The sequence below is a fragment of the Cladophialophora carrionii genome (genome assembly GCF_000365165.1).
Source record: "Cladophialophora carrionii CBS 160.54 unplaced genomic scaffold supercont1.6, whole genome shotgun sequence".
NCBI lineage: Eukaryota > Fungi > Ascomycota > Eurotiomycetes > Chaetothyriales > Herpotrichiellaceae > Cladophialophora > Cladophialophora carrionii.
Genome location: NW_008481831.1, coordinates 1378389 through 1400974, shown reverse-complemented (window position 1 = coordinate 1400974; position 22586 = coordinate 1378389). Strand labels below are relative to the sequence as shown.

Genomic DNA, 22586 nt, shown 5'->3' with positions numbered 1-22586 from the left:
AGTAAAGGAGCAATGCCGAACAAGAAAGGAAATACCCGTGGACACAAGATCGTGCGTTTCACACATCGAACTGGAAACCGGACAAGCACTGTGAGGCATGCGACCAGCAACAGAGCCATCGAGGGCAAGCGAGTGCCGCGAAATTGCGATGAGAGAGGAACAGGGCAAGCGCGTGCTGAGGGCTTCGTTTAGCCGGGGGTTAAGCTGTGCGTTGGCGCGAGAGCGTGGCCCTTGGGTGGTCCTTGGGAGGCCCTTGGGTGGCCCCGGCTCGCCCTGGTCGAGGTCTAGGGTCGCCCGGGCGCGAGCTTTACCCGTGATGGCTAGACCCACCGGCTCTCATGCTCCTTGTGCCGATCCAAATGAGCGTGTTGTCTACGATCTCGCCCGACGCGCAGCAAGCCCAAGCAGAGCCCACTCGTTTACCACTTGCAGCCCTCGCCCACGCACACACGCCGCTGTTGGTGGTTGCGTCGTGGTTACAAGTGAACATTGCACCATCCAGGTGGCAGGGACGCTCACTCGCTGGTGCTGCAGCAGCCACTTGCCCCTTCCTCCCCAATCACGCTTCGTCCTCAGCGCGGTCCTGCCCGATCTCTGCTTCTTCCGTACTCCTCCATCTGCGTCTTCTCACTCTTGACTTTGTTCTGCCTCCAATCCGCTCCCAGGGCCGCTCTCTTTATCCGGGGCCTTTGCCAGTCCTCTGACCAACAGTCACTCGTTTCGCTGTCCTTCTCTTCTGCGTCATTCGGCACTTTTGGAAATACAACAACTTCTATCCCACCCCTCCACCGCCCCGAAGACCTGACCTTGTCAGAGCTCTCTCAGATTCGACAATCCTGCTCCTGCCTCTCCCTCAGCAATCGCCGACCGTCGTGCCCCGGGTTTTGCGGCAGCGGGCGCTCGTCATAATCTCGGTCGGGCTGGGAGGAGGAAGATGAGATCAGCATGAGCTTGAGCTTGGAAGAGCCGGTCACAATTTGGATATTCGAGTTGGGAAGCACGAGTTGACCGATCCACCCGGTCGACGATTGCCGACAACTGGTATTGAGAGCATGACCACGCTCCTTTCCTTGGCCGCATTGGCCCTTGGTGTGCGCAGTGTCCACGCGCAGAGCTGTATATCACTGGCCGGTTCGACCGCGTGCCCTGCCTTTAACTCTTCGTCTATATCAACAGATTCTACCCTGGTTGGATTTTAGTAAGTGGCATTGGTCCTGGCGCGCGTGGGTGACCACAGCTAACTTGGATCAGCCCTTTCCTTGCCTATGTCACGTCGACAGCCGAGTTCGATATACAGATATCCCGATACGTGACTCGTGAGTATGTACAGACCAAATACATCAGTCTCTTTGGGTGCGACAACGTCAATCTGGGCAACACCTCCAGCTACTACGCCCGCTACACGACCAGCTTTCTCTGCAATGGCATTGTCCAAAATTCCAAGGCGGCCTGCGGACTCTCGGCGGATGACTCTCAGCCACTATGCGCCGACTCTTGTGCCGAACTAGCACTGAGTGAAGAACAGATCGTCTCGAGCAATCTTTGCTCCGGGCGAGACGATCAGTACGCGGACCAACTGCGAGCCGACTTTACCAACTGTGCCCTGCCGGCCAACTCTATCAGTGGCAGCTGTATAGCAGGAGAGTCGAACGAACCCAATGACTGTGGATTTGCGGGCAATTTGATGGGACTCTGCAACTTCTGCCGCGACAGTACTTTCAACGGCACCGACTCCTGCTGCTTGACTTCTAACGCAACTGGCCGATGCCAAGATGTCACTCTCCCAGTCTTCTCCACCATCTCCAACCTCTTCTCCTCGACCACCAGCCCGACGTCGTCACCGACGTCAAGTTCAACAACAGCAGCCAGCCATCAGGGCGGTGGCGGCCTGAGCGGCGGTGCCATAGCGGGGATCGTTGTTGGATCGGTGGTGGGCTTGCTCCTACTGCTTGCCGCGATTGCCCTGTGCTTCATATGCCTGCGAAGGAGGCGCAGTAACAGCAAAGCCGGCAGTGTCCTCAACCAACCCTCGCCTCAACGGAGAGGTGTCGCGTCCGCGTCCTACAATCAACCAATGTCGCAACAGGGATATGAAGTTCTGCCTGGCGGCCGCGTTGCTCGCATGTCCGCGCTGCAAGATGACCAGGCCGGTGGCAACGGCCCAGTGGTTGGACCACGGAATTACACATCGCACACCGATCCTTACGGTGACAGCCCCGAATCACGCGAGAAAACTCTTGGCGCGGCTGGTGTCATCAAAGCTAATGGCTCGCCGGGCAGCGACTCACAGCAAGGGTCGTCTCCCGGCGACTTTTCCTCGCCCGAGGGTGTTGCCAGTGGACAATCAGAACAGTTGCCGTTCTTCAAGGACTACTATTCCAACGATGATATTCATCCCGGGGACAAGGTTTCTGTCTTGTGGGCATACCAGCCCCGTGCCGGAGACGAGTTTGAACTAGAGAGAGGCGATATGCTGAAGGTGGTCGGCATCTGGGATGATGGGTGGGCCACTGGTGTGCGTATCAACGACCGTGCGGAAGACTACGACGGCAAGCATAAGGTGCAACGAGACAGCGGTGTCTCCAATGGCTCGGCCGCCCGGGACGAATCCCCCACGCCATCAGGAGAAATCAAAGCTTTCCCTCTGGTCTGTGTTTGTCTGCCCGAAGCTTGGAAGAAGACGGTAGAGGGTGACACTTCTACGGAAGGCGGTTCCGCCGTGGCGCCACCAATATGAAAGTCCCGATCCGCGCTGCGATCATGGCGAGTTTACGATGAAATGCAGTTAGCAGAGGCGTTTTCGGAACGATGCTCATGCTCTCACGGAAGATACAGTATCCGATAATACCAGTAATATCACCCAAAAGCACAACCCAGGGGGTCGGCGTCACTTTGCTTGTTCCAGCCGGTCTGTTCTAGCATGATTCTTGCTGACTGTTGAATGGGGTTTGTTTGTTTGGGGGTCATGTGTGCTTTTACAATTCCTTCTATGCTTTGACTTGATACCCATTTGCGTACAGTTGTTACTTTGAACTCGAGTCGGTCTTGCTCGTGTCCCAACAGGGTTACTGTCATGGAAAGCCATTTTTGGTGGAAGCATCGTCAACAACGCGGAAGCACTATTGAATGTTACTTACTGGAGAAAAGATATCGAGTACGCAGGCCTCGTACAGTTCATGTGAGCATGGCTCTGAGCAAGAGCAGGAGCTAGACATGGCTGGGGATTGGAAGAAGAGCAGATGCCGTGGTCGAGGGCGAAAGTGAAGTAGCTGGGCTTATGAGCAGGCAAATGAATGAATGCTGTCTGTGATCGATCGGTCCAAGCAGAGTAGTGAGATATAGCAATCGTCATCGACGGTGCGAGCTCCTTGCCAGATCCATTGACCATGATGCGCTGTGTAGAGAGTACACACGGAGAGAGGATTCGTTGACCATGATGTACGGAGTAGAGAGTACACGCAGAGAGAGAGGGAGAGCAGCAGTCCAGTCCAGCAGTCAAGTCAAGTCCAGTCCAATACCCTAGGGTCATGTCTTCGAATGCATTCGCTGTCGTTAGAATCTGGAATGAGACGGGATATTTGGTAACTTCAACTCCACGACCACGACCACGACCACGCCCACGCCCACGACGAATGAAAAGATTACGCAAGCAAGCATAGCTCATACACAGCATACAATGTAGAAATAATGGAATCCCGCCGGGCACCACCGAGCTGGAGTGTGTTGGTGGAAGTGAAAGTATACTGTGAGCTAGGTAATGATCGTGCTACATTATTGTAGGCTATGTAGGCGCTTTCAACAGCCATCAATACCTGGTACCTGTAGTCTTGTACAGTAACTACGGAAGTACGGAGTATATTGACTGATATTGTACAGTACGCAGATCGAGGCAACAGCCCCTACCTCTACCTCTACCTCTACCTCCTACAATAGATACATCCTCCGGTATGACTACTCGAATACTCGACTACTCGGTATGAAGTATGAAGTACTCCGGATTGTTCTTGGACATTCTATAATATGTGCTCTATACCCTATACTCTATACTCTACTCTATAATCTATACTCTACACTCTGAACTCCATCCTGTATATATATATATATATATATGTACATGTACGCACTCGAATCGAAGACTTTAAGATTTGACTCAATACTACCTACCTACCTACCTACCCACGGGCACCCAGCACCCAGACAGACTGGATACTTTGGCTACATGGCTAGGATTCTATCCGCTGTCTAGGTACCGTCACTGTCGACGGGAGTGACATCGGTCGCCTTGCAGAGAACGAAAAATACCCAGGTACCTACCTGGTAGGTATAGATCTCTACTCTACTCTGCTCGACTGAACTCCACTCTACTGTACTCTACTCTACTGTGCATATCGAGATTGGGATGAGATTGAAAATGGGACCAGGACTGATATTGTAGAATGAATACATGAATACGTCGAGAAATCTATCATTTCTCTTCTTCCTCTCCACCTTCATCTCCCTCCGCATAATTGACGGCCCTTCTCTTGGCGTTGCGCGCACTCGTGGTCCGCGTCCGAGAGGGTGTTTTCTTGATTGTTGGCGGTCGTGGAGGAAGAACTGCTACGTCCTTCTCTTCCGCATCGGTCAGATCGGGCATCATGCCGCGGGGGTCATCGTGCTCTGAGGGCTCTGTGGCCATGTCTATATCTGCCTCTAGATCAGTCAGGTCGGAGCCTGAATCACTCGGCGTGAGAACAGGTTTGGCGTTGTTCTTCTTCTTCTTCCCCTGCTCAGTCTTTCTGTTACTCGTCGCGTTCTTGGCCGGTGCGCGAGCCGGCTGGCGCGATTTCCCACTCGTCTTCGCCACCTCATAGACGCTCCTCGTCTTCTCTAGGTCAACCTTGTCCTTTGCGGGCGTGGCGGTGGCGGAGGTGGCGTCAGTCTCAGACGCTGTTCCTGTCCCAGTGACTGCTCGGTCTGTCCCTGCGTCGGCGGATGCTTCCCTCGCGGCTTGCCACGCCGCTTTCTCGGCTCGACGCAACGCAGCTCGTTCAGCTGTTGTTTTGGCTTTCTCCGGGTCTCGCGGTTTGACTTCCCGTTTCTTGGGCCGGAGCCATTCTTCCATGCCCGGGGGCCAGTAGACGCGGTGGTCGGGGCCTCCCATGCTTACTTCGGCGTCTGGGATCAGAGGAGGTGGTTGGGGCGTGTGCTCAACTTGTTCTTCATCGTGGTCTTCGCCCTCGCCTCCGTCGTCGTCTTCGGGTCTGGATTTGGGTTGGCGTTTGTTGTTCTTCTTTGGGTTCTTTTTCTGCTTCGGTGCTTTCCATGGTTTGTTCTCGTCATGCCGCACATGCGGGATGATGTCGTTGAAGGTATCGAAGCCGGGGAGTTTGAATGTGCGCATCAGTTCGAACACGGCTTGCTCCTTGTCCTTTGCTTCGACCATGAGGTCCATGTCTGGGGCGCAGGGAGGGAGGGTCGCTGGTCGGGGGTTGTGTTTGCGGCGTTGACGCGCAGTAATGGCTGAAGGGGTAGGTTCAGAGTAGTGCATCTTCTGAGTGATGTTCTTGCGCGTCCAGGTTGCTTTGATCCGGTCGTAGAGTGACATGATGTCGTGGGTTCCTTCGCGGATTTTATCCGCGTCGAAGACAATGTTGTGGTGATGAAAATCGAGCACGAGGGGGATGTTGAGCTCTTCACACACCGGGAGTAGGTCGTGGACGCTGTAGATCACGTCGTCGTTCTCCAGGACCAGCCGGTCTTTGATCCCCTGTGATAACTTGACATAGTTCTGCTTGAACCGGGCGATCGTCGCCTCTTTGTCACCGAACGCTCCCCCCATGTGTAGGATCATGACTGCGTCTCTGTTCTGTTGGGGCGGCAGTTTTAGCAGGTCCAGCAGCTCGCAGTGGTATTCCAGGTCACGGAGCGAGGCTGTGATGACTTCTTTTCGCGGCGAGCCCAGCTGCGTGAATTGTCCGGGATGGGTGGTCGGTCGATGGCCCAGCTCTGCAGCCACGCGACCCGCCTCTGCCAATGCTTCCGACGCAAAGGATGCCAGCCCGTACCCGTAGACGTCGTGGCTGGCAAACGGGAACATCTCGGACGAGAGCCGCATGAACTTGATGCCGTAGCGGTCGTTCCAGCGCAGCATCTTGGGGATATCCCGTGCGTTGGCCAGACCCAAGGCCTCGACATACGCCTGTCCGCGAGCTATGTCGGGGGTCTGGTCCTTGTCTGGGCGGTTTTTGGTCGCATGTTCTGGCTGGGTGGGATCTCTCAGCGGATGGCGATGCTCGAGAATAGACGCGATGCGGCATGTCCGTGACAAGAAGACCGGTGGATTGGCAGCGCGCAGATACGTGTTGAGGCATGCGTACCCTAGCCGGCCTTTCCACGGTAATGGCAGGTATGAGCTGTTGACGGGAGGTGGTCGAGATAATGCTTCTTTGAGTTCTTCAGGGTCAGCTTCCTCCTCGTCGTCGGCTTCAGGGTCTCCTCGATGTAGGCCGTCGTCTCGCTTCGCGTGGTTCTTCAGACCGGCGCTTGACATTGAGAGTCCCTCAGCGACCTGTTCAGCGTCTCCCAGCTCGGTCTTGTTCTTTGCCTTCGACTTCGCCTTCCCTGAAGGAGCCTTCTTCAACTTTTCGTCCCCAGGCTCCTCGGCGTCCGGAGAGGCGCGAAGAGCATCGGCTCCGTCTCTGATCTTCGTGTTCGTGTCCGGGTTGGTGTCTATCTTGGCGGGAGCGACGGCAGACGCCCTTGTAGAAGTAGTCCGCCTAGTTGATGACGGTGCTGTTGCAGGTGTGTCCGCTTCGGAGGCTCTCTTTCGTTTGCCCATATTGTTGAGCACTAAAATTGGAACTCCCTGTGGTGGTGTCGCATGAGCAGTGGTACCGTGACCAATGCTCCGACGGGCAGTCGCTATCTGAGATGGTGTTAGCACTCTCACTCGCAGATTTCTGAGGGCGATCATTCGACACCTCTTTCCAGAGCCGTAACTGCGGAATCACAGTTCTTCTGAACTGAAAATTCAAAGCTGAAGACACCCCTTGTGTGCGCACCGACAACCTTCAGCCAAACCTTCAGCCACTCGCCTTCACGACGTCATGGACTTTTGTACCTGCGACGCGCCTCCTCGGGACCCTCCGTGCCTCCTTGCCTCCCCCATGCCTCCTCCCTCCTCTGCCGCCTTCAGATCGGGCGCCGATCGATCGGACGCGTCGCTAAAGCCCATCACGTCTACGAGAGATATCCAATACGAGCACGTGTCCTGCATGCGGAGCAGTACTGCGTACTCGTATATGGCGCCATGAACACCAGGTCCCCTGCTAACGCCTCGCCGCGGCAGGATGCGACAAGGACTCCGATTCGAGCTCATAATCAGTGGGACGCATGACAGCCGATGAGGCCTCGATCCTGTGGCAAAGCCGCCCGGGCGGCGGCTGCTCTGTGATTTGCTGTCTCGGTCGCCATCGGCTCCAGACGAGGATCGAAGCTGCATGACTCCAACTGCCACTCGCACCTCCTCATCGCCTGGCATTGCTGGCACTGGATAGAACATGTCTAGAACATGGAAGACCGTGGCAAGGAGTCAGCATCCATGGATGGAGGTGCTATCTCCGTTCCACCGATTCAGCTCTCTTCAACTCGGTCACAGGAGATCAACCACACATTCTAACTCTATGATTTCTACATCCACGGGAATTTCGAGCCCGTCTTGAGGCACAGCCCCGCATTGTGGTTGCTGGTACATCGCCGATACACGCACCTGCACAATGCCAGTTTTCGAGCGGATGCGAAGAAAGCTGTCAAGGGCCAAGTCGGCACCCGACACCCTAGAAGACGCGGACGACGGACACGTACAGTTGCAACAGTGGCCAAGCAACGCCTTGTTCTTGACGCCGTCGGACGAGCAGCTTGTTTCTAAGCTTGCGTTCACGCCGGAGACGGCCATCATCGAACGAGCACCTCGCCATTATGCCCCTTCCTCGATCGCGACTCGATCGTCGGAGAGGACAGTCTTCAACAACGTCGAATCGGGCTTCCTTTCACTTCCCACGGAGATGCTGATGACGCTGCAACCATACTTGACGCCGAGCAGCGAGGTTGCACTTCGCCATTCATGCTCCCGCTTCTTCCATCTCTATAGGATGCCATCCTTTGTCTTGACAGGCTCGGAGCTCTTCGATTTTCTCTGCATGACCGAACGCGACCAGGATCCCACGGAACTGGATAGACTGGTTTGTAGCAAATGTCAAACGCTGCACAACCGCTCTAGTTTTCCCAGCTCTGAAATCAAACAAGAGTCCAGGTCCCGAGACTGCAGACAGGTCTGGCTGTGCCCACACCGTTATCTTGGCTACCAGAAAACGACCCGCACCATTAAGGCTGGCGTCGAGTCGCCATTCCGGGTCGAGACGCTGGAGCCTTGTTCGAGATGCAGAAACTCCATCCGCAACAGGTCTGTCGCTGATCGTCCGGAGAAAGGAACATCGGCGACGGATCTCGAAAGTCCAAAGGCCGAGTCTCTTCTGATTTCCAAGATTGGCATCCTCCAGGCACCGTCACCGCTATACAACACGAGGACAACCGGCGGCAGTGGCATGTACAAAGAAGTGTTTCAGGTCAAGGACGTTTCTACCGCTCTTCAAGCAATTGATTTTCGTCTGTGCCCGCATCTGAAACTCGGTGATCCCTACATCCTCAGCAAATTCTGCAGAGCATGCATCAACACCCAGCGCCTGCCTCCCGGCGTGAAAGGTCCGCCGTGCATCAATGAAGCCAAAAGGGACTTTGGAAGCAAGGGCGCGAGCGCAAAGTGTAAAGGCTCCTGTTTCACGCGAGGGTGTAAAACGCAATTCATGTTTCAGGCGCGCGAAAGCCTGTCGCCCGATGCCTCTGGTAGAAGACAAGTCTGGCTGATCATTGTTGTCTATCGCTGGCTCGGTCCATTGCTGAGTGGTGGGCGTGACTTGACCTGGACCAACCACGCCATCGACCATCAAGAACGAAAAGACATGCGATTAAAGTGGGCAGAATGGGAACGGGCAACTCGTGCTGGACGGCAGTGTATGCCGAACTGGGACATATGTCTCCTTCACCCGGAAGATTCGAATCTGCGCTGAAATCTGTGGCATAGCCGTGGCGTCTGGTGGTGCGGGTATACAATGCAGCGCTCAGCATGCATCATGCTCAACACTTCTCGACCTGATCCAGCGGCGGCGTTAGTCGTTGGTGTTGTATATGACTGTGGGCACCCTTACCACACAGCGTTCGTCCAAGGCTTCTTCAACTGCGAGACATCAATAGATAAGTAAGAGCGGGGCTTGAATGGGCCGAGAGATTGTCAGTGCACTGCCACGGACACCCACCACACATTCCTTCCACCGGGCTGGGCATACCTCGACGTTGAGGAACTATAGCTACGGAACCAGTCCGGTCTCATCACGGTCCGACCAGGACTCAGCTTGAACACTGCTGATATAGCCCTCCCGGCTTCTCCTTCCAAAATATACTCAAGCTGGCTCTGAAGGGAGTCCTTTGGTGGGTGAGATGGGATATCGACAACCTGACTTCAGGACGTGGCGCACTGACTTGGCGCTCGGAGGAAGAAAGTTGTGAGGGCCAGAAGAATTCCAAGTCGGGCCAGAGGTAAACAAATCCCCGGCTGGGTATGCTCGAGCCAGTTTGTGAGCTTCCTCATTCCCATTCCCCTCCAAGGCCACCGACGTCTACATCCAGGACATTCGAATTGCGGAGCTCTGTTCAATATAAGGTCCCAGGCCAGACAGACATCAGTGAGCAAAAGGATGGTATAGTGTGGCTAGCAAATGGTTTGTGTGTTGCTCGTCGGCATATAAGAGGAGCGACATTGAAGACCAGGACGGGCGACCATCAAATCCTCAAGCATCTCAACTCCTTCCCGTTGCAATCAGAGGCGAGTATTCAATATATTGTGTGCCGCATACACCTACATGCTTTTGTATTTCCTCGAAGCGATATTGCCACGGCTCAACTGACCGTACAGTGACGACCTGCGCCATATCCTCGACGCTTCCTTTCCTTTTCCATGTCCATGTCTACATTCTTGCAGAAATCGCTTGCACTCTCATTAGTACTATGGCTGCCCATCTGCACCCAAGCCCATATGCAGATGAGTTGGCCATACCCCCTCCGAAGTCCCCTCGACCCGGATGTCTTGGTCGATGACAAAGACTACGATATGACGAACCCCCTCCTTCCAGACGGCTCTAACTTTCCCTGCAAGAACTACCAGAACTACACCGGAGGCTATGTGACGAAGGCAACCTACCTATCCGGTGGTACGTACGACATGTGGCTGAACGGCACAGCAGACCATGATGGCGGCTCTTGCCAGCTCTCCTTGTCATACGACAACGGACAGACCTTCAAAGTGATCAAGTCGATGATCGGTGGATGTCCACTCATGCACAACTACAACTTCACGATCCCCGAGTTCGCGCCTCCGTCGGATTCGGCTCTGCTTTCCTGGTCTTGGTTCAACCTGGTGGGAAACCGCGAAATGTACCAGAATTGTGCACGCGTCAAGATCATCGCGGCACCGAACCAGAGGTATCGACGTGGCTCTCTTTATAGGCGTCAGGCTTCTTCCTTGGACCAGTTGCCCAATATGTTTGTGTGCAACGTCAACAACGGCTGCCAGACTATCGAGCAGCGAGAAGTCATCTTCCCGGATCCTGGAGACCAAGTTGTCTATGGCCAGGATGCTATCACTCCCGACCCAGGACCCGGCTACATTATTGCTGCTGCTTCGACCACTTCCGTCTCGTCCACAGATCCGTCGTCGACAACTACTTACAGTCTGGCTCCGATTACTCTCCGCTCAACTACCTCTGATGTACCGTCGGGTACTTCGACATCCGCAAGCGTGGATCTCCCAGCCTCAACGAGTACTATAGCCGGTCAAGAGTCTGTGGTATCATCCACGACGGACTTCAACCTGGTACCTACTCAATCCGTAAGCAGCTTCAGTACTTCGGATCTGAGTGCTACGCCTAGTACATCGACATCATCTGAAACGGGAACGACTCCAGCTGACAGCGCAAATATTAACCCCACTAGTTCCGTTGACATATCTACCACGTTTCCAGGCACCAGTTCTGTGTCGATTACTTCGGACACGTTACCGTCCACGACAAGCGCAGTCATGACCAGTGTGTATCTGTCAACTACTTTATCGAGCACGTCAACCGGCGATCCTCCTGCTGCGTCAACGACAGAATCGCCGACAAGCTTCTCTTCGTCTACGCTGAGTTCAACGACGACCACCAGTTCTGACGCAATGTTCTTTCCGAGTACTTTCAGCACTGTATTGACGAGCACGAGCATGAAGATGGGCACCAGCACGACTGTCCAGACCTCGTTTCCCGTTCTAAACATGACTGTCACTGTCTTGCCTTTACCAGCCACATCAGGGACTAGTTTCGTGGGTAGCAGTCTTCCAGACAGTGTCTCCTATTCCGCTTCCATCAGCTCCACGACGACGACTACTACTAGAGGGATAACGCCGACGACCGTGCCGACGGATTTTACGACCTTCATCACGACCATAGACGCAATCCCAGCGACCTCCACGACCGCTTTCGTACTGTCGACGCCATCAATAACATTTACAACCCTCTATACAACCATCCCTACCACTTCAACGACACCGACCACCACGCCGTTGACAAGCATAGCCAACGTACCTTTGAGCTCAAGCCCACCGTCGACCCCGACTTCGGCACTCTCGACCCCGACGCGGCCAGCTACCGCCTCTTCATCTTCAGCCTCTCCAATATCTACGGCCCTCCCTCTACCATGCGCCCCCGGAACCTTCGCATGCAACACGGCATGGTCGTTCTCGCAATGCGTCGCGTCCGCCACGGGGCCGACCTACATCTTCATGGGCGCCGTCGCGGCCGGCATGACGTGCAGGGACGGGCGAATCATCCGCCAGAACGCCGGAGCCTGCACGCCCAACGGCCAGCTGAGATGTAATGGCGCGGGGGCATTTTATCTGTGCGATCAGGGCGGGCTCGTGGATATGGGCCCCGTGGCGCCGGGGACGGCGTGTAGGGATGGGGTTATTGGCTTTGCTTGAGGTGGGGACGACAATTGTTGTCTGGGAGATGTGTCTGACATGGATAAAGAAAAGTTTGGACTTGGACTTGGACTTGGACTTGGACTTGGACTTGGACTTGGACTTGGACTTGGACTTGGACTTGGACTTGGACTTGACGGTCTCAAAGTTCATGTTGATTTGTCTTCGCATGGTTCAACCCTTTCTATTTAGATGGACTTGAGAAGGTCCGGTAGGTCAGGTCATTGCGTTTGCATGGCGCCACATTACAACGCATACAGGATGCTCGAAGCACGGGTATGAAATGAACATGTGCGAAGAGCAATAAGATACTCTATGTATCAGCAAACCATGAAATTTGACAACTGAGCGATATAATTATGATTGATGTGTCGGTATGGTTGATTGACCGTTGAACAGTACTTTCGGTTCAGGCCCGGATTTCGGATCGAAGTGAAATCATGAGGACAGTACAGACCACAAGGCACGGAGTACAGAGTGGTGAGGTGGAGGCTGTGACCTCCGCCTTGCGGTTCGCAGACGAGGCTAAGGAGCCAGCATGAGAGATGAGAAGGCGTGCGAAGGCAAAGCAATCAACACGACCAAGGAGCAAGATTTTCCCCGTGTATTTCGCATACTGCGTGGCTTCTCGTTAGGACGGAAGCTGATCTCGGCGCAGAAATACTTCGAGGTCCAACTGACCGTAGCTGAGTGTCGGGAACAGCTCATCGCATAACATCGAACTCTTCACAGCACGTACGGTGTCAACCCCACTTGAAGCCAATTCATTTAGGCGTACGGAGTATATGAGTACCTCATCCTGGATGGGGTGGTGGGGGCTGACTGACGTCGTGGGGGTCGGGCTTAGGGACAGTACTTTGTACCCCTCCATCTCACCCCTCCATGTTGGCCAACTCGGTGGATTGTCCACCGTTGGAGAGGTGTCACACCGATAGCATTACTCCGCGCTCCGGACGGAGGACTCTTGGTCCAGTTTGCCGTCTCGAAGATGGAAAGTCGCAACGGAGACGTCAGCGTGACAGCAGGTTGAGCTCTGTAACTCGTACACAGTACGTAGGCAAATCTTTCGAATCGGAATCTGAAAGGATGATGCGCGTTAGCCAAATGAGCAGTCGATTCGTCGGGGCAATGGCTGGCGTCTTGCTGGGAATTAGGAGCAGCCCATGAAACCTCCAGTATAGTCGTTTCTATTCTGATATTTTCCGGTGGTGGATACCTCGACCAGCGTCAAAGCGGCTCCTCGTATTTTGGGTGTCCAAAAAAGCCTAGTACGTCACGACCGGGAGGATATCCGACGATGGCCCCAAGTGCTACGACTTACTCGTGTGTTGGGAAGAAAACCCTTGCATCATAGCCTATTGATGTCCCATGTCATCGATTGATATCAATGACCATCTGCCCCGCGTGCCGATTCGCATGTCTGGGTAAATTCACGTCGACCTTTTTATTTCTTCTAATTATCCAGCTCAAGATCTTTTCCTCTGTTATTGACTTCCTGCTCTCCCTTACGTCAATATTCTCTCCCTTGAACTCACCAAACAACACCGTCCATATCAGCCACCATGGGTTACCCAGACACGTTTGAGGGTTTCATGATCAAGGACCAGAAGAACTGGACCGACTTCCACAAGCAAGAGGTAAATCCTGCGCAAAGAGCATCCTGAGATCCGTGCTGATCCCGCTGCACAGTTCAAGCCCAAGAAGTTCGGAGAACATGACGTTGACATCCAGATCGAATGCTGCGGTGTCTGTGGATCCGATGTCCACACTATCAATGGAGGTTGGGGCGAGGCGCCGCTGCCAATCTGCGTCGGTCATGAAGTCGTCGGCAAAGCTGTCAAGGTCGGAGATGCTGTGACAACCTGCAAGGTTGGCGACCGTGTTGGCGTCGGGGCTCAGATCTGGGCTTGCCTCAAATGCCCTCAGTGCAAGAGCGACAACGAGAACTATTGCCCACACATGGTTGACACCTACGGCGCTCCTTATCCCAAGGAGGTCGATCCAGACGAGACCGTCTCCCAAGGCGGCTATGCCTCTCATATCCGGGCCCACGAGTACTTTGTCTTTCCGATCCCTGATGCCATCCCATCACACCTCGCTGCTCCTATGCTTTGTGCGGGACTGACAACCTGGAGTCCCTTGGTGCGGGCCGGAGTTGGTCCCGGCAAGAAGGTCGCCGTGGTCGGTCTAGGGGGTTTGGGCCATTTCGCAGTCATCTGGGCGAACGCCCTGGGTGCTGAGGTGACGGTCATCTCACATTCTCCCCACAAGAAGGACGATGCTCTGAAGCTTGGCGCAAAAGAATTTGTGACAAACAACGAGAAAGGCTGGGCCGACAAGTACCAGTTCGCATTCGACTTCGTGCTCAACACGGCCGACATGACCCACACCTTCGACTTGAGCGAATATTTGTCCCTGTGCAAGGTCAACGCCACCTTCCATCAGGTTGGTCTACCTGATGAGGCTCTTCCACCTTTGAAGGCTCAAATGTTCATGAGCAACGGCAGCTCCATTGGCGCTAGCCACATCGGAAACAGACCCGAGGCTCTGGCCATGTTGAAGTTAGCAGCAGAGAAGCAGCTCTTCCCTATGGTAGAAACCGTGTCCATCTCAGAAAAGGGGTGCGCAGAGGCTGTATCTCGAGTCGCCAACAACAAGATCAAGTACCGATTCACGCTGACGGATTACGACAAGGTATTTGGTGCACGCAACTAAAGAGGCAGCAGAGGCAAACATAAATGGAGCCCCGAAGACCTGAGTTTGGGTTAAGGATTTGTGTAACCAGTGGTGAGGATGCTGCCACAGTCACAGTGAGCACTGCGGTTGGTTGATCAGTCCGGAGGAGGTATCACAGACACGTGCGACCTTCTCTAACACGACGACCGGTCGGAGGCAACATGGATCTCTGCCAAGTGCTGGAAGTCACCCAGCAGTGTGCACCTGAGGATCTCGTGCTTAGATAGCTCGTCACTGAAGACTGAATACTGTAGTGTTGCCCCACTCTTCCCCGAGATTATCTTCAGTACGTGGCCTGTACAACGGTGTCGGTTGTATTCTTGGAATCGATCGAGGCTACGGAACTCCTGCGGCGATTGAGTTCTCGTTGACATGACTGGGGCGTTGATGAGAGTGCTCTTGTTCGTTCGGACATTTCGAAGCTCTTTCGAGCATGTTGTTGGCCGGCCATTTGCTAGCGGCCGTTTGACATGTCTGATCGTCCCCAGCCACGGTATTTAGCTCTAACGGCTAGCTAGGCAGAGGCGTCGGTCCCTAGCCAGATTGCCCTGTTGCTGGAAGCTTTGCACGGCTGTCCAATACTCCTCCCTTGAGCTAATCCAGGATTTGACAGTGTCGGCAGCAAGAAGCAAGATACCTCGTACTCGTACTCGTACTGATTGCCGCGTTCGACTTGAGGAGAACGGCGTTGCATCCCTTTATCGTTGGCATCTCTTCAAGACCCTGTCATCAATCCACGAAGCGAAATATCTTGCGGCGGCTGATCGCCAAAGGCGACAGGCTAGGGGTCCCAAACAAGCGTCTGAGCTGCATATCGAGCCTCTTCAAGCATGAACGGGCCAAAGCCACCCGCCCGATCAGAGCCTCAAAGGGTACGTGGCGGATTGCGGTGGTGGAGCTAGACGCAGCTAACAGTGAGGAAACGGCAAGCTCCATCTTGTCCCGTTGCCTGCCCACTTTCCATCATTGCCGTCTGCGCGGGCCTGACGATAGCTCGTCTGCTTGTCCCCAGAACTGCCGTCATCCTTCGTTCTGTATTGTCCCTTGACCGTTGCGTGCACCGTGCTATCCAGTGACTCCATCAGCTCGCTGCAAGCCTCCGAAACACCTTGCTCCACGGCGGAAGCAGGGGCACTGGTATCTCCTCACATCAGATCAAAGGCTGATATGAACCACGTCTTGAACTTCGCGATAGGAGGCCAAGGCTACGCTCGCATGCACAAATCCTTCTCCAGGCCCGAACCCGGATCCTCGCCCTATCGCCGCCGAATCTGTTCTCTCTGAGGATGCGTTGGAGAGCCCACGTCCCTACTCTGCCCCGAAGGTCACAACTACATCCTTCAGCTGATACATAACATGTGCGCTGGAGCGCTTGGGGGGTCTTATAGTGGTCTGTGCATGAGCTGGAGGCATATTTGCTGAGGAAAATGACTGTTTGATTTCAACATGGATAAGGGCTTGAAGAAGTTATGGACGCGCAGGAAGACCAAGGCAAAGGGCAGCAGGAAGGACTCGGGAGTGAGCAGTTTGAGAAAGAGTCAGAGCACGGAGCAGACACACTACTCGAGCAATACCAGTTCACCGTCCATCCACATCCGAAACATATCGACAGACCACGCAAAGTCTCCATTGAGCCCGGCTGTCAGTTCCAGGCTCCAACCTGCGCCGGGTGCCGGTGCCGTTTCAAGGCCATCAACCTCCTGGTCAGGGCCACCCACGGATGGGAGCGGTAGCCTGTTGAACGCTGTCAATCGAGCAGCAGATGCCGTCGCGAAACCTGAACGAGACTACCGATATCCCGCAGAGCGAAACCCTCGAGACTATGCCCGGCCCAAAACTCCACGCTATGTCGACATTTTCTCCCTTTCCAGCTCGAATAGCCCCAATCCCAGACCTGGTTACAATGAGGATGTGGCTGAAAGGAATTTGGACTTGGCCCGGGTCGCGCTTGAAGGCACTCACTATCATTATGTGCCTTCTTCGAAGTATCAAGAGGAAGTTGCCACGAGAAATGCACACCCCAGTCTGCCTGGGAGTCCTGCCACCTCCACCTCAGTGCGTCGTCAAGTAGCAAGCGCTGCAAGCAACTATCCGCGATCGCCCCAAAGATTCGAGGGACATTCCTTCTCCAGGCAGAGTAACCACACTCATAATTCGACAGGACTGCACTCCCGACACGACAGTGATGGGTCTGAGGGATCTCACCAACGAGCCCGTGACGTCCAGGCCCTCAAAGAGAGCGTCTCAAGGTTGCCACACGCGCAAATACCAACAGCACCTGTAGACAGCACCCAAGGTCACAAGTCGGTTTCTACTTCGCCCGAAGTCGCAGCAGGATATCCTGGAAAACCGCCACGAGAATCCGATCTCCACGAAGAGCCGGCCAATGCCCTGAGCGGCTATCAGCTGTCAGTGCCAGAAGTGACGCAACTGAGTTCCGTAGACGAGTCGTCCTTTTCTCGAAGCCACGAGAACTCCATGCGCCCTCCATCAAACCCAAGCAATCGAGCCATTAATTTACCTTATCGCACAATCCTGGATTTGACTGCCGACACCCCCGATGCCGTTGCTGAAGGTTCTCCTCCCTCGAATTATAGCTCAACTCCAGTCCTAGAACATGCAAGGATTGACACGATGCGCAGGGTCTACGGACCTGTCATCCCCAGCTCATTCACGGAGACGACGCAGACCCAATCAGATTCTGTCCAGCCAGCCACCTCGCCACCAGCAAATGCAGAATCACCCGCTTCTGCAGAGGTTGCACAACCACGTGCTCCATCACCAGCACCTGTTTCAGCGCAGCCAAGTCCACGGAAATCACCAGCCGAGATGCATTTCGCAAGTAGCTTCACTCCCGTCATCACCATTGCCTCTGCGTCGCCTCGGGCAAGTTTAGTAATGGCGGAGCCAGCAGAGGCCGATATTGTGAAGGACACCAGCATCGAACCGGGGACCGGCGTGTCTCAGAAGCAGGAGGAACTCAGATTCGCGCCTGATTCTTTCCCATCACGTCATGATGGGCTCTCGGATGTGCAGAGTCGCGTCGCGGAGACAGCGATGCCGTCTTCGAAGGGGACCCTTTCCACGACTAGCACCGAGGTGAGGTCCAAAGAAGGGGAAGAGACGATGGACCAGAAGGAGGATCTGACACGAAATCCGGACCCGACGCCAGTGGTCGGGCCATACTTACACCTATCTTCGAACAATCCGGAGCTACCTGTGACCACAAGTAACGCATCAGGGGTGAACGCGAGGGACTTTGCTAATGCTGCCACCAAACCAGCACTGACCAGTGTCCCTGAGGATCCAGAAGTGGACGACAATGGAGACACCTCGTCTCCGCCACCTAAGTCGAAACCCCTCGCAAAAACATATTCCTCTCGAGACGGCGATGCAAACGGTTACGCTTATGGGTCCCCACTGTCTCAGTCGACGTTCGACGAATCGGAGTTTGCCCAGAAGCAAGCTGAAGCTCGTGAAGCCTTGATCCGCCTTCAGCTCAGCTTGAATGAGAATTTTCTTACCAAGCCTTCTTCGACATCTGTCGCGCGTTCAACGAAATCAAACCCTCGGAAGCACACATATTCCTTCAGCGACGGAAAGCCTGCCGCACCATCATCCCTCTTCTCGCAGTTTAGAGAGAGGTCGCCTACTCCGGTAGACAGGCAAGCCGAGCCCGACCATTCAGGCGGCTCAGAACGTGCTGAGACATCTTATCATCATTTAACCACTGTGTCGCGCGAGAATAATAATGTAGAACTACGGGAGGAGACCGCGATGCGTTCTATGAGCAAGACAGGGAAGAAGCGTGAAAAGTTTAGACATGGACCGGAGCTGGACCTCAATGGGCCGGGACCATCTATTGTCAACGATGCGCCGAAGCAGCCTCTACCTTTACCGCCTCCACTGCATCTCACGGATCAATCATTGCACCCGCGTTTCCACCAACCGCAGCCTGTGGTGCCACCAAGCCCAGGGGAGGTCTCTCTGTCTAATTTTCCACTACCTGTTTCCTCGCCTAGGCAGTCCGTGCAAAGGCCATCCACGACCAGCCCAACTGACAAGGAGCGAGCTACACCACGGCCTCCTTCACGGAATGCTCCTCAACCTCCACTTCCCAACAGCACCACCGGGATGAAAGAACGGATACTGCGTCGACAATCCAGTATCAAAAGCCAGTCGAGCAGTACCTCGCAATTCAGCATCCCGTATCACATGATCCCGGATCGCTCGAGTAGCGTTCGCGATCGATCCGTGATGGAGGACGACAACGAGTGAGCAAGTTTCCTTTCCGCCGAGCTGTGTCTCAACCTGCAGTATTGGTGGACTTTCTTTTGTTCTCAGTTCGATTCTACCACACGCAATCGTCATGACCGGGTGGATCTAAAAGTCGATTTGTTGGCAATGCGTGGACGACCCGAGATGACTTATATCGTTATTGTAATCTACAGTGCCTGGAGGTGCAAGCACTGTATGATTTGTGCAGCTAGTCTGACGCTTCTCTAGGAGATTTGACGCCGATGCTGGATTATCCTGGTTGGCGATGTTTTGATACATGCTTGATCATTTTGAGATACCACATATACCACTGATGCTTGTGTCATGCTACCTAGCAGCTTTTGGCCCACTACTTGGATGGCCGGCGCCTTTCCAGCTTGTGTCTTCATCCTCTGTCCTCCATCACATCTAAGAATTGTTCCCTAATTTACGATCTCTTTGGGCTTTGAATAATCGGATCACATACGCATCCTCCACCCCTTTCCAACATGAATCTAAATCTAATTACTACCGATCATCCAGATCCAGCACACCTGTACTTATTCCATCGTCATCACTCTGTGTACTACGAATGGCATTTGAAAACGTAAATATATATGTACGTACGTATATATGGACATTCACATTGACATTTACTTTTACTCTTTTCACAGCCCCCAAACCTTCATCCAGCCCTCCGGCGACTTGACCCACCCCCTGTGTGGCGTCTTGCCGCCTTCGACGCCCCGGCCCGTCTCGGTGATTTCCTCCTCGCCGGGCAACCGGAGCCACTCGTCCACACAGTCGGGGATCTCTTCCTTGACGTGGCTGACCACGACGAGGGCCTGTCGATCGGTGAGGCCGCGGAACGTGGTTGTGGTCACATCGTCGTCCGTGTCAGTGTCAGTTTTACTACCGTGCCGCGTCCCTCCTCCGTCGACGACGCGAGTCTTCTCGTCAGAGGGGATGCTTGCCGTGCTCGCATTGCGTTTCTCACGCGGCGCAAATTCCGAACTGCCCGACGACGCCGCCCCGAATTCAAGCCAGGCCATGGCTTTGTCGCGCGTCCGTGCCGATAGACCCGAGAAGGCCTCGTCCAGGATGATGATGTCGGGCTGTTTGATCAACGCTCTCAAGAAGAGGAGGAGTCGCTGCGTCGAGAAGGGCAGCGTGCCGAACGGGTGTGTCTTGGAGGTCGCCCAGCTATAGTTATTACCATCACCATCGCCATCGCCGTCACCGTTATGGATGATGCTGGAATCGTGGCTGTCGCGATGAGGCCGCGGCCGCGGCCCCTCCGGTCGTAACTCGGGTTCCCACCATTCTAGGACCTGGTCGACGAGCGCGGCGCGCGAAGGCGTCAGGTTCGGCCGTCCCGCGTATGTCTCGGCCCAGGCGGACTCTAGCGCTCGTCGGATGGAGAGGTGCTTTGGGAAGAAGGCGTGGATCTCCGGGCTGGAGTGTCCTATGCGGCTTTGGATCTCCCAGAGGCTGAGTCCGGCGATGTTGTTGGCCGGGTCCGGGAGACGGGTGCGTCCGAAGAAGCGGATCGGGAGCGAGTACGACTGCGGGTGGTCCGACGTGAGGAGCGACAGGAGCGTGGTTTTGCCGCTGCCGTTGGGGCCGAGGAGGGCCAGGCGCGTGCCTTGGTTCAGCGTGAGGGAGAGACCCGTCGGGTTGCCGAGCACGATTTTCGACCCGTATTTGACCATCACGGACGAGAGTTCGATCAGAGGGGCGCCTGCTGTGGATTTTGTGGTGACGGTGGCGTTGGTTGTTGTGCGTGTGGTCCGCTGGTCTGAGGGTAAGGAAGGCATAGATGTTGTTGATCCCTGCCCATGACTCGCGCTTGGTGCCGACGTGACGAGCTGTCGCAGTGTGTCGTCCAGTGGCGATTTAAATGGCCGGTCTGATCCCGCGACAGAGTCAACCTCCTCTGCGGGAAATTCCTCCGCAGGTATCCCTAGAGACGCTGTGGATATGCCAGTCTCACTTAGCACATCTCCAGTCAGACCAACGGGTGGGGGCCCATATTGCTTCAGAATCCCCTCGACGGCACTCTGGTCTTGAGTCCGCACATGCGACTTGGACGCCACATCTGCCCACTTCCGCACACTGAGGAGGACTCTGTCCTTCTCGCCCATCAACGCCACAGTGTGGTTGTGTCCAAGCACGACCAAATGCGTGATCCACTCTGGGATGGGATCCTGAGGCCGCAGTCCGAGCATGAGCAGCGGACTCGACTGATAGGCCAGTTTCTTCAGCATGGGCGACAGTGTGACCAGCGTGGGCGGATCGAGTCCCATGAACGGTTCGTCCAGAAGCAAGAGCAAGGGCCGCCCGAGCAGTGCTTTCGCAATCCTCGCCCGCCGGGTCTGTCCGTTGGAGAGGTTGCTGACGGGCATGGCCGTCAGCTTCTGCAGCCGCAGGTCTGCGATGACCTTGTGCAACAAACTCTGGTCGACGTGTTGTTGTTTCTCGCCCGGGTTGAGTTCCGTGTCGCCCGTGAGGTATTGCAGCACTGTCCAGTCCGTCTCTTCCCTGCGGCTTTCGTATCTTGCGCTCAGGTATGCGCCAGTGACGCCTCCGGCGCCCGCAATCCCGCCCTGCTTGGTGTTGAACCCGACATACTGGATGGCGCGGGAGGGGATTCGTAGCCGGTGGTCCGTCTGGTCGTCGATGTCCCCGTCGGCTAGGTACGGGTAGGATCTCGCGTTGGGCGGGAAACAGAGGTGCGATCCTCTTAGGATCTCGAGGAACGTGGTCCCATCTCCAGACCCGCTGATGACGGCCCAGTGAGGGCTTCTTCTCTCGGTATCCTGGCCGGAGCCTTTGCGCCGGGTCGTGGCAGGAAGCTCGAATCTCAGGTCTGGGAATAGAGGAGGGTTCGTAGATGTGTCCTTTCCGCCCGCTGACGGGTGCTCTCTGTAGAATGTGCCATTGTGGATTTGAATGAGATTGAGACGACTACGCCTCAGGGTGTGCCGGAAGAGGCATATGGCTGTTGTTCGCATGTCCAGTGCATATCTCTTGGAAGGACGTTGACCTCGAGGCCTCGCTCACGGACTCTCGAGATTCGGAGAAGCATACGGAGTATACATATACAGTACACCAGTTAGTGACAGTTCGGAGTTTCTTTCGCATCCATCTCCAACTTTGCGTCAGCGCCAAACGGGCACGACTGGGCTTCGCGGAGGCTAATGCGACTCCGGAGTTCCAGCTATGAAAATAAGTGTCGTGTGAGCACAGCGAAGCGGTCAAATGTTCATTTCATGGTCATCATATTCAGGGCTAGCTCTACCCGCCAGCTCTTTGTCTGTATTGTTACAATGCATGCCGGAGCCGGTATTGGCGCCCTCGCTATGCTGAAAACGCACGAAGCATGACTTCTCCGGTCCTTTCATACCAAGCTCGTCCAAGCTCATTCGTGCTTCATGCCAGCTCCTCGTCTCCTCTTCATTTGTCATTCGTGGGGAAGGCTGCCCGA

General features: G+C 54.9%; 7 protein-coding genes across 7 annotated transcripts; 5 read left to right on the top strand and 2 right to left on the bottom strand.

Moving 5' to 3' along the window:
* Nucleotides 1-1052: 1052 nt before the first annotated feature.
* Nucleotides 1053-2737, top strand: G647_07467 (uncharacterized protein; the record flags this gene model as incomplete). The annotated part of the gene is made up of 2 exons (XM_008731782.1): nt 1053-1198; nt 1252-2737. 2 exons carry the CDS (start codon nt 1053-1055, stop codon nt 2735-2737), a joined length of 1632 nt encoding a protein of 543 aa, XP_008730004.1.
* Nucleotides 2738-4465: 1728 nt separating this feature from the next.
* Nucleotides 4466-6820, bottom strand: G647_07466 (UV damage endonuclease UvdE; the record flags this gene model as incomplete). Its single annotated transcript, XM_008731781.1, has 1 exon — nt 4466-6820. One exon carries the CDS (start codon nt 6818-6820, stop codon nt 4466-4468), a length of 2355 nt encoding a protein of 784 aa, XP_008730003.1.
* A 937-nt stretch (nt 6821-7757) lies between these two features.
* G647_07465 (uncharacterized protein) lies at nt 7758-9107 on the top strand (the record flags this gene model as incomplete). The annotated part of the gene is made up of 1 exon (XM_008731780.1): nt 7758-9107. The coding sequence occupies one exon, from the start codon at nt 7758-7760 to the stop codon at nt 9105-9107; it is 1350 nt and encodes a 449-aa protein (XP_008730002.1).
* A 944-nt stretch (nt 9108-10051) lies between these two features.
* G647_07464 (uncharacterized protein) lies at nt 10052-12106 on the top strand (the record flags this gene model as incomplete). Its single annotated transcript, XM_008731779.1, has 1 exon — nt 10052-12106. The coding sequence occupies one exon, from the start codon at nt 10052-10054 to the stop codon at nt 12104-12106; it is 2055 nt and encodes a 684-aa protein (XP_008730001.1).
* A 1562-nt stretch (nt 12107-13668) lies between these two features.
* On the top strand, nt 13669-14821 carry G647_07463 (uncharacterized protein; the record flags this gene model as incomplete). The annotated part of the gene is made up of 2 exons (XM_008731778.1): nt 13669-13743; nt 13796-14821. 2 exons carry the CDS (start codon nt 13669-13671, stop codon nt 14819-14821), a joined length of 1101 nt encoding a protein of 366 aa, XP_008730000.1.
* A 1467-nt stretch (nt 14822-16288) lies between these two features.
* Nucleotides 16289-19120, top strand: G647_07462 (uncharacterized protein; the record flags this gene model as incomplete). Its single annotated transcript, XM_008731777.1, has 1 exon — nt 16289-19120. The coding sequence occupies one exon, from the start codon at nt 16289-16291 to the stop codon at nt 19118-19120; it is 2832 nt and encodes a 943-aa protein (XP_008729999.1).
* A 647-nt stretch (nt 19121-19767) lies between these two features.
* On the bottom strand, nt 19768-22113 carry G647_07461 (uncharacterized protein; the record flags this gene model as incomplete). Its single annotated transcript, XM_008731776.1, has 1 exon — nt 19768-22113. The coding sequence occupies one exon, from the start codon at nt 22111-22113 to the stop codon at nt 19768-19770; it is 2346 nt and encodes a 781-aa protein (XP_008729998.1).
* Between the last annotated feature and the right edge of the window lie 473 nt (nt 22114-22586).